The 12000-nt window shown below is 32.7% G+C and overlaps 1 protein-coding gene across 1 annotated transcript in view; it reads left to right on the top strand.

Moving 5' to 3' along the window:
• Nucleotides 1–12000, top strand: part of LOC128987284 (NAD-dependent protein deacetylase Sirt6-like) — a 36291-nt gene that overhangs the window by 12115 nt on the left and 12176 nt on the right. The window contains exons 4-5 of the mRNA XM_054408050.1: nucleotides 4020–4143; nucleotides 5110–5283. Of these exons, the coding sequence (XP_054264025.1) occupies nucleotides 4020–4143; nucleotides 5110–5283 (298 nt within the window). The remainder of the gene's footprint in view (nucleotides 1–4019; nucleotides 4144–5109; nucleotides 5284–12000) is intronic.

Raw genomic sequence — 12000 nt, 5'->3', positions numbered from 1 at the left:
TCTTATCCTTAAGGATTCTTATCCTTTAAGGTTAAGGAGATAATAAAAAAAATGTAAATTTAAAATTCCCATGTTATTCTAATGGAAAATAAATAAACTGTTGTAGTTCGCTTGTTTGTGGATATATTTATTTAAACCAAACTTGGCAATTTTAATAAATATATCTATGGTTCTTACCGTCAACGCAAGACGCAACGTTGGCAATTTTGTTTATTTTATACTAAGCTATCAACATTTCAATAAAAACAACCCCTATTACCTCCCCTGTAGCAGCAAACCTAATGACTCATTAAAATTAATGTTATTTAAATAGAAAATAAATAGTAATCCTGTCAGGTAAATAAAAAATTTGCTTGGTCTGCAGGTTTGCTGCGATGGGTATTTTATTATAATAGGAAAAATTAAATTTATTGTAAAAATAAACTCATTCAATTAATACTTGATGTTAAGTTAATTGTTTTATTTTTTATGTTTAAATATAAAACAAATAATTTTGTGCACAAACATTTATTTTATTTCAGATAGCACTCCAAATCTGTTAATAATGTAGTTATATCGACAAAATAGTGGTTCCTTTCTATTTGGCATGTAGAAATCCATTGAAAACGACACCCAACAAGTCATAAGTCAAAAATCGTAAATTATTTAAAATTCCCCCTACTCCTCCTAGAAAAAATAACAACTAAACATGTACCAATATGCTAAATCTCTTATGGAGGTGGTTCTATCGACCTAAATATGGTTCCTATCGATTCACCGTGTATACAAACCTTAAATCCGACTTCCTAAATGACTTCAAATCGTGAATAATGAATTATATCAAAATTCCCCCTCCCCACCCCCTAAAAACCATGTTCCACCATCGGGACTGTTAGGGACTCATCGGATCTTGACTTCTATTGATAAAACAAAGTTAAAACCAAAGTTTCATCCCTGAACTAATTTTTTCATTTTTATTTAGTATTTTTCCTGTACTACCAGTGCAGCTGTCTTTCCTGATAGCGTCTAGAGTCTGCTCACATACCACCTCCAACCGATCGTTAAGTGCTTCAAAATTCTTGTGGATGAGCAACAGCATCATCTTGCCTTTGATCAGTGTGGCGAACGACACGGTCATGACGGCAGCGATGGCTGTGGTTTGGTAGAAAGTGTGTGTGTAGCCAATACAGCAGGCCACAACAAGACTTGGTGTGATGATGAAGAAGCCGATGTAGCATTGCTGGACCATCTTGCTCAAGACGACAGGCTCTGTTATATCCAAGGAGTACATGACTTTCTGCGTCTCCTCCAAGATCTGGAAGAACCTGACGATGGCGTCGGGTCGGATCAGAGGAGTGAGAATTGCAAGAGAATGTGTCAGCCACTGAGTGATGGTGCTGACAACGTGGATGAAGACAAAAATGTCTCGATCGTTGTTGTAGTAGTGGATCATGAAAGTGATCAGATAGTAGAGGGGGAAGAAGATCAACACAAAGTGTGGCACTTTCTTCGTCCAAGGGATGAAACTAGTGTGTCGTGTGTTGGGACAAACCCCACACAGGTCGAGGATTTGGAAGGTCGTTTCAAGAAAGTCTGCAGAGTTTTTTTCCATTTTGCTTTCAGGTCCCACTGGAATTTGTCCTTAAGTTGGTCTGATACTCAATTAAATTGCTATGAAAACAATATCAAGTTGAGTAGTCGAAGTATTACTACAGCACTTAATTTGATCAATATCCCTAATGTTAAAAAAATGTCAAATTTCATATTACATTATTGTGACATATTACATCAGTAGATGTCATGTGAAGAATACTTAAAGTAATCAATTATGTAATGTATTACATTATTGATATTATAAAGTCATAGCTTAACCGTAACTAAATAAACAATTAACTGTTGAAACTAAACACTTAAAATTATATTGTTATTCTTGCTTAGTGTACAACAAATATTTCTTAACTATAAATCTTATATATTTAACAATACCCCTGCTGCAGTAAACCTGCCGACTAAGTGAATTTCCATTTATCTGAATTGATTTTCAATTAAATCTATTTAAATTACATTAATTTTAACGAGTACCTAGGTTTGCTGCTTCAAGGAAACTAATAAAGTGTGTTTTTTTAGTAAAATACTGATAGCTTAGTATAAAATGGATAAATTTGCCAAGTTTGATCTAAATGTATCCATAAACAAGCAAACCACATCATTTTACAATACTCTCTAAAAGAATAACACAAAGAATTTTAAATTTAAAATTTTTTGAATTTTTTCCGTTACCAATACCCGTTCAAAAACACTTTGATATAGACCTACTAAATTATTTGTTTTTTTAAGCTTTTTAAAAAGGTCTAGAGAGAAATTGGGCAATTTTGTGTTTTGAGGGTAAAAAATGAGAAAACCCTATTTTTACCCCATAAAACCCCCCGTAAAATCCCGTCCCTTGGTCCGATCATATTAGTTCGCGAACTCAATTAAGTTAAGTTTATCCCGCCTTACACCTTTAAACCAAATTTCATCAAAATCAGACAAAAATTACTCAAGTTAGTTCACGGATATCTTACTAATATTATAAATGTGAAAGTTTGTGTGTTTGTTTGTTTGTTTGAAGTTCAATCACGCATAAACCACTGGACGGATTGGGCTGAAATTTGGCATGATGATAGCTCAAATTCCCGATTAACATATAGGCATATTCTTATCTCAAAAATCCTTTCGAGCTCCGCCCTAGTGGCTCTGTAGTTCCCCATGTTAACCTTATGAGTACCGTATTCATTTTTAAAGGGAATTAAAGAATTTAGTCAGGTGTATCAACTAAAAAAGTTGGTTCTATGATATACAAAAGCATTAAAAAAGTTATAATATTTACCAACAGGGCGCAGCACTATAATTTTTTTTGCATTTATGTAAACAGCTAATTGGAACTAAGCAGCAACAAAAAACTGTGATACGCAATGAGAACTGTAAAAGTAGGATTGTTTACAGTTTTTTTAATGTAATAAATAGTTTGTGATTTTTTGAGAATTTTTAATAATTTTTTTATTGTTTAGGATAAGTGTTAGAACATTATGTTTATGGTAGATATATAATACTTAGGTATACCGACAATTTAAAGAAGCAAATTATATAAAACTGTGTCCTCCCCCATTACAAACGCAAAGCTTGAGTATGACTGCAATACGCATTTTAAACTTACATGCCAACCCTGTACGAAGGACGGGTAATCTGCTAGTATATATATATAAAAAAATTTGAAAGAATGGTGTTTTTGGCCTCTGAGGACATCAAAATGAAATGAATTGGTCCCAAGCCTAGGTATTACCTTGCCACCTACAGTAATAGCTACTGCTACTACCTATAGAGTTCGCTAAAACTTTTGCAAAACTTATGACAGCTAGCCTGACCATACTACTGGACCGAATTAGACACGGATGGTACCAAATGAAATATATTTTCCTTTAGCTGTGCAGAATCCCTTTATAAATTAAAATAGACTCACAAATAATGAGAAACTAACCCTAAAATAACAGAAACAAATTGTAAACAAAACACAACATCTACAGAAAACCGGACAGAACTAACAATGAAATTGCCTTCAGTTGTTCCATAAGGATGGGAAATCTACTAAGGGACTATGTTTTATCTATGATAGTATCAAGACCAGAGTTAGGGGTTCAAAAGATAAAGGTTAATTACCATGACATTGAATACAAATAATAAAAACTGATTTAGTTTAATTCATAATTCCATACAGTAATGACCTGTAGTTTTGGATTAAAATCTCCAAAATGTTTTATAAACTTCTTAATCGAGTTGTGTCCTGAAAATTTTCATGGTGACCTTCATATTTTATAATGCACATAGACGACAATTTTGAGAATTAAGGAGACAAAGGACAGGATAAGCGTTTGTCTCCTTAATTCTCAAGTAATAAGCCCTTTCTAATCAAACCACTAGACTACAATTTTGGTTAGCGAACAAATTTGGTATAGGCCCACCGTGAACCATTTCTAGTGTTTTAATGCAATCTATATTTTTAGGGAAAGTGCAATATATAGTGAGTCAGAACATTGATGGACTTCATCTAAGATCTGGTCTTCCTCGGAAAAATCTTGCAGAACTGCACGGGAACATGTTTATCGAGCAGTGTGCCTTATGTAACCGGTAAGAAATATTGTTAATGTAAAATAATTGTGTTGTAAGAAGTGTTTTTAATACTGTAATTAATAATTAATTTCAACCATCCATCCAGTTAATCCTATACTCATAAACGTTTGCTATTGCATTTACTGAATTTAAAGACTATTAATTTTTTACAATTTGCAAACTGTTTATCCCAGTCTAGAGTTTATCCTAGACATAAAGGTCATACATCTTATACTAAACAGTAAACTGGCCTACAGGCACCAGCATTTTTTTGCCTGAATTAGTAACAGATTTTTCTTAAATTTTAAAAAAACCACGTTAATGTTAGTTTTTCATTTAAAATCAAATTAAACCTAAATAATCTTATCTTAAACACTGGCAATCACACAACACTACAATAGACGTTGGCCATCAGCAATCTCACTGCTACCAGAGCAGTGCCCCGCGTCAGACACGCAGCGTCTCAAGAGTCAGGCGCTTCTCGGACAACGGGAAGAATATATTCTCATTGGAAATTGTCAGTAAAAGGCCTGCTGTTCAACCTATCAAGATGCACCACAAAATCCAGTTTCCTGAATCCTGGCATAAAGCCAATTTTACCAAATAATGTCAAAATGTTATCTATTTACTGTGAGGTTGCTCAAAGTGTACATCATAAGTATTACTATGTTATTTGTTTAAACCAACGTAGACATTGTTGCAAGGTTGCTAAAACCCTGGAGACTTATTCGTGCAAACTAATAATTGAATTGTCATTTTGATTTTCTTAGCTTTTTGGACACTTATGAGATTTAAGCTAAACTGGGGTACGGTTCTTCGTGCAAGGACCGTATAGTAAGTTAAAATCTTGTTTCATTTTCATAACAGCTGCTATTTTATTTTACACATCTAGAAGCAAATTGTTCATCCTTGTTTCCTCGTTGTTGCACAGAAAAGAGAATGCTGAAGCCCTGTCCTAATTGTGGTTTTCTCATTGTTGAACAGACAGTTTGTGAGGAATGGTGCTACTTCGAGTGTTGGACAGAAGTGTTTGCTGAAGCCATGCCCCACGTCACGGCTCAATGGACGTCCGTGTCGTGGCCGGCTGCATGACACAATACTGGACTGGGAGGCGAGCCTGCCAGAGAACGACTTGGGAATGGCTGATTTCCACTCATGGTGAGTAATTGATGCTGTTTCCAATTCCTAGCTCGTTTGTGTTAGTGACACATACTTTCTCCCATTAGCTTGTCAACAACCTTTATCATGGGTAAGCGATGAGAGTAACTAACTATGACATTTAACAGGTAAAATCACAAAAATTTAATTTCATTAGCTTTTGAACAGTAATTTTTACAGGAATGGGGGGTTGCACTATTTTGTTTAGAACTATAAGGACCATAACAGACAAATTTAAATCAAAATCTTTTTTTAAATCCTTTTTTTCCATTTTTCATAGGTTTTAATGGGAAAATAACATAAGCTACAATAACTTTTGAACCACAATTTTTACAGCAATGGGGGGTTACACTATGTTGTTAAGAATTATAAGTATTATCACATACTAATTTCAATCAAAACTGGGTTTTTTTTAGCAAATTTTCCTATAGGGAAGTAGCTATTACCGTAGGTCTCATGGTAAGACCTAGGCCCGGGACCGATTTACTTTTTCATTTTGATGTCCCCAGAGGCCAAAAACACCATTCGTTAAATTTTTATATATGTATATATATATCTACATTTTTATATTCTTGAGGAGATCTTCATAGAGTTTATGATAAATGAAACATGAAACATTGCAAATTTTCTTTAATACAAACGTTTTCAAGCAAAGAGAATTTAATGAAAAATGTAAAAATGAACAAAACTAACAAATAAATATGAACTGTTTACAAATAGTTGAGTTTTGAGAACATATGATTGCGTATAGATCAAAGAAAATAATAACATCAGCCTAAAAGAAAAATTCAGCTGAGTTGAATCCCTTTTTTACTATCTTAAATTTAAACCAGAGGGGAACTTTGTTTTCAGTACCAACTGGTGAGCCAATTCAGAATTTCTTAAAACAGTTCGTTGCATTTAGGGTTTTGATGTGGGTTTACTTTGTGAAGGGCTTTAAGGGTATAGCAGCCTTCAAAACTTTGGTTGTGGTGAGCGGCATGATTATAGATTGGTTTTCTTTTGCCTTCATGTACCACATCAAAACGATGGCCTGTCATTCGAACTCTTAAAGAGTTTGAAGTCTGGCCAATGTACTCTTTCGGAAAATGTTCACACGATAGTTGATAAATACATTGTGAGATTCACAAGTTGATCTACCAACAATCGGATAAACCTTGTTTGTAACTTTACTATCAAATTCAGTTGTATTACTCATAATTTTGCAAATACCACATCGGGGCTTGTGACATGGTTCACAGCCGTGTTTAGAATTGTTTGAAGGCCGAGAATTTTGAATTTTGGGTCTCACCAACATATTTTTTAAATTTTGTGGCCTTTTAAAAATAACACGTGGTGGTCTGGAAAATAAATTTTCAGTACTGGGGGAAGATTTCAAAATATTGAAATTGAAAATTGCTAATTTCATTACACTGTTAATCTTTTGTAGCCCAGGATAGTATTGAGTAATAAATTTAGGATCACTTGAAAACCTATTATCTTGTTGAGTTTTTTTTTTTGGGTTTTTTGATCTGATTGGATATTAGTTTTTGATGATAGCCTCTTTCAATGAAAGCATAATTCAATTGAGTGATATATTTTTCAAAATCAGATTTTTCACTACAGAGTGTTTTAGCACGAATTGATAAGCTTGATTTTTTTTTAATTGAGTTTTTCTTATACATAGGGTGACAACTTTGATAATGTAAGCACTGCATTTTGTTAGTTTCTTTTAAATGAATTTTTGTTTTAAGTTTTTGATTATCAATGAAGACATCAACATCTAAGAAAGAACAAATTTTGTCTGAATAATTCCAAGTAAATTTCAAGCAAGAAAATTGGTTTAAATCTTGTAGAAATTCTTTTAGTGAATTTATTCCGTGTTGCCTTGCCAAACAATAAAGATATCATCTATAGGTCATCTAGGTTTAAGACTGCAATTTTGTTTAGAAAGTCGTTATTGTCTTTTATGTAGGATGGTAAATTTTGTAAATCAAGACCACCCCAAGGAAGACCAATTGTCTCAAGTATTGGATCACTAACTGAAAGAATCAACACGGAATAAATTCACTAAAAGAATTTCTACAAGATTTAAACCAGTTTTCTTGCTTGAAATTTACTTGGAATTATTCAGACAAAATTGTTTCTTTTTGAGTATTATACTCAGTGGTAAGACCTAACAATCTATATATTCTAAAATGTCCTTTGAAGTTATACTTACTTTTTAACATACTGGTCCAAGTAAAAAATCCCTCCAAATACCTATCACAAACATATTGTGATAGGTATTCCCTTAAATCCCCTAAATCCCTTGATCTAAACCTAATATAGATAAGTAAAATATAATACTTAAGCTTTACATGTTATCTATAAAATAAAAATATTTATTAGATTCAAAATAGTTATAGCATTAATGCTTAATTGGTCAAGAAAAAAGTATTCATATTTTTTGTTAAATCAGGCAATTTATTAGTCTTTAATAATTTGTACAATTGCAACTGTTGTTTCTTCTATTTCAAAATGTCACAAATATTGAACTTTTGTAATTCTCTAGATAAGTTATTGTATAGCTCTTTTTCTGCAACCGCTTTTATTTTCTTGTGTAAGTGGTTTATCACCCAGTCTCCTAGTTTGCTTACTATTTTGTTTAAAACTCCAGGTGCATTTTTAATTTTTATATCAATATCATAACCTCCGAGTTCTGTTATTTTAATATGGTCTAGATTAGCCTTACATTTCACTCCGTCATCAAATAGTGATATTTGTCCATTGATTGAATTTGATTTCACCTTTACCTTCACAGACCCTGTGGCACTCAATTTACCTAAATGAGCTTGCCAACGGTTAAAATATACTTCCATTTCTTGTAAGCCCAAAACCAATTGTAGCTTTACCACGTCTTCAGTCATATCCAAAAATGCGTCACCTGTTCTCTGTAGGGTTGCGAGGTTTTTGAAAATACCCTCAGTTGCTTTTACATTTCCTGACACACGGACAAATGAGATTTTTTCACTAAACTTTTCCTCCATGTCAGGAATATTTATTTGGCCGTTGTTTTTCGATAGTTCAGAATCTTTTGCGCTTTGTAAGATCGAGTCCACAAAGCCATTTATATTCTCCTTTTCTGATCTTGAGCTGGCAATACTCACTAGGAGAATTGCCAAAACGTACTTCAACTTCATTTCTAACCTGTAACAAGAGTAATATTATTTATTTTATGCTGCTTACGGGTTTGATTTCCAATATTAACCCTAGCGCTGGCAAACGCCGGATATACGGCGCGAACGGCCGCGGCCGAAATGGCGACGCCGGATATACGGCGCCAATGCCGGTGTTCGGTAGGCATATATATAATTTTTTTTTTTTTTTTTTAGTTTTGTTAACTTTTTTGGGCTACTGTTGTAATAAATAAGTTAAATAATACAAACCAGAGTACCCTGGAATTATATATTATATAAGGTGTACGGATTTGTACATGACCTGGGTTGGGTGATTATTTGGTACTAGCGCGGGGGTACGATCGACATAGTAATAGGGCTACCAAACAAAATACACAAAATAAGCTATATAAACCATATATTTTTGGAATCAGCACAAAATTTACCACAACTTTACAATTTACTATATGATGCTAAGTCTTACATGCACTTAGCTATATGACGGAATATAAAAACATTTTATAAAAAAATTAATAATGCCCACAATTTGGAAAAACAAAAAAAAAATTTTTTTGTGGTAACCATGTAAATCACCTTTAATATTGTTCTTTGTCTTATTCCGAACAAAATTATATATAACAATCCATAGTTATGTTGCTATTTCTAATTTTTATGATGGTTTAAAAATGATATTACATAATCAATAATATCCCTATGCCAGTACAGTGTTACACTACTGCCAGCTCTAGGGTTAAAGGAAATAAATCTTTGAATCTATTGGTGTAAAAAATTTGCTTTAAGTCAAATTAGTTTCAAAATCTTTGGCTTTTTAAATATGCTTATTTTTATTAAATTCCAATGTAAAGTGAGGAAAGTAATGTGTTAGATTAGTATTTTTTTCATCTCCTTCAACAATTCTGCTCCTCAGGGAATGAAGGAAACATTTTAATACTTCTTTTACAACTACAATGATGATAATAATAAAATTACACTTCAAAAATAGAAAATAGCACAGTTCCTTAAAACATTTCAAATTATTGCACAAAGTTATTGGACCCTCTCTAAAATAAACCATCCTGCAAAGTAGCATTTTTCCTTAATCATCCTTCTGAAGACCGCAAAACGTGCTGAGCGACGTACTAAAATAAAGTAAAAAACTTACAGCCCGGTTACTGGCAAGAACTAAACGGCCTGGTCTTGGCAGAAAGTGAATATTTAGCTAACTATATTGAAACACATACCCACATCTACTTTTTAAGCATTCTAAACAACAAAATACTTATGCATTGTACTACAGTAGAGTCCCGCAAACTCGGCACTCGATAACCCAGCAGTCTGGATAATTCGGCCATCACCTGGCTCAGAAAATAAGTGATTTTTTGAGTCCAAGTTAAACATAGACTCAAGCCAGCTTAAGTCAAATCATTCGCAACTCGTAAAAAGGATTTGTTGTACTATATCTGATGACTTAATACTGACTTGTATTATAAATAAATGTAAATAAAGAAGGCAGGTAAAAGGCTTACAAATTTTATTGTTTATATTTTTAACCCTAGTTCCCGATAACCCGGCATTTCACAAACTCAGCACCCTTCCAGTCCACATTACGCCGAGTTTGCGGGACTCTACTGTATTCTCAAAGAATATATGAATGAAGATCATTATTGTCTATTGTCTTTGCAGCTGTTTGCGTGAGTTTCAAAGAAACTAGCAATAAATGATAATGTGCCCAGATCTAGTCTCTTAAATAAAGTTGTAAATAAATAAATAAATAAATATTTCTTTATTGTCACATAACATTTTTTTACATAGCATAGCTAAAAAACAGGTGACATTGTCAAATTATGTAATGATAACATTAAATAGTAAATATAAATATGAATAGCTAGAATTAAAGATTAATCTAATAATTACAAACCATCCAAAATGTCTTAGAATAGAAATAAAATTACAATAAAAGGAGATTAAGTGGAAAGTTAAAGATTAAAATAATTACAGAATCGAGCTGTCCATTAAAAATTCATTAATGCTGTAATAAGTTTTACCTAGTAAAAAGTTGGCAAGGCTGCTTTTAAAAGAATTAGTATTTATTAATATTTTTAATTTTGGGTCTAATTTATTAAAAAAATTTTTCCCCATATAGGAAGGTGTTTTTTCAACAAGTTTGAGATTGTGTCTAGGATACTGAAAATTATTTTTGAATCTCGTATTATACGAATGCTCAAAGTTTCCGCTGCAAAATTGAGGGTAGTTGGATTGTACAGTTAGCAAGGTTTTATAAATAATCAAATTTGGAACCGTCATTATATTTAACTGTTTATAAATTGGTTTACATGAAGCTTTCCATGGTGAAAAAGTTATGATTCGCAAAAACCTTTTTTGGACTTTGAAAATTCTATTTATATCTGTTGAGTAGCCCCAAAATTCAATACCATATTGAAGTATGGAGTAAAAATAAGCGTAATACATCATCACTGAAGTTTTTAAGTCTATTGTATCCCTTAAACATAAAATTTGGAAACAAGCTGAGTTGAGTTTGCCCAAAACATATTCAACACACCTATCCCACGCCAAATGCTTGTCAATGTACAGGCCTAAAAATTTAACCTTTTCATCAATTGAAAGCTGTGTGAAAGCATTTACATTTTGTCTATTCTGGGGTGTAAAAAATCTAACCAATTGAGTTTTATCTTGATTCATTTTCAGTCCATTTTTATCAAACCAGTTCCCTAGCTCATCAAGACACTCAGTAACTTTGACAACTAATTCATCATAATTTTTTGATTTGACAACTGCAGTAGTGTCATCTGCGTACAGAATAAGACTATTGGAAACGTTTTTAGGTAAATCATTTATGTATATAAGAAACAGAAGTGGCCCCAGAATGGATCCTTGAGGCACCCCGATTTTAATTTCCTCCCAATTAGATTTTATTTCTTGTTTATTTTTAGTTATTTTTGTCCTTTGGAAGCGAGCATTTAAGTAGGATCCAAGCCAAGATATCGATTTATTAGAAAATTTATATAATGCTAATTTCTTCAGAAGAAGGTTGTGGTTAACACAAATTGTTGTATGTACTACAAATTGTTGTATGTACTAGATGTAAAAAATCTAGTTTTGAAACAACTTTAATTTTTGCATTTAATTGATTTGTTTTAAACCTAATCCTGTGTGTGCAAAGTTGTAAATAATATTAAAAAACTGATGTTTTTTTTATTCTGTAAACCTTAATTACATTAAAGCAATTAAGTTGATTACATTTTTTCAACCTATACTAAAAATCTATGTCAGCGACATCTAGCCCTAAGAAATGCATATAAAATCCCATGATAGTGATTAAGGAAGAGAGTCTTGTTTAAAAGTAGAGAATATCCTCCCAAGATGAGTCAGCTCGGAATGTACTTACTCAGAGTTGTCAAGTCAGCATTAGAAGGCGCCACTGCCAGATATGAGTTGTCAGTTCTCGTATATACTCAGTTTTGATTGACATCTCTTGTTTGATCAAATGGTAGACGGCTGTTGGTTTTTCTGTATTGGGAAAACTCAAGAAATTTTTGATTCTTAGTCATCATTGAAGGCC

The sequence above is a fragment of the Macrosteles quadrilineatus genome, unplaced genomic scaffold (assembly GCF_028750875.1).
Source record: "Macrosteles quadrilineatus isolate MER2022 unplaced genomic scaffold, UCM_ALF_1.0 Scaffold_2__2_contigs__length_208266976, whole genome shotgun sequence".
NCBI lineage: Eukaryota > Metazoa > Arthropoda > Insecta > Hemiptera > Cicadellidae > Macrosteles > Macrosteles quadrilineatus.
This window is presented reverse-complemented; position numbering and strand designations above follow the sequence as displayed.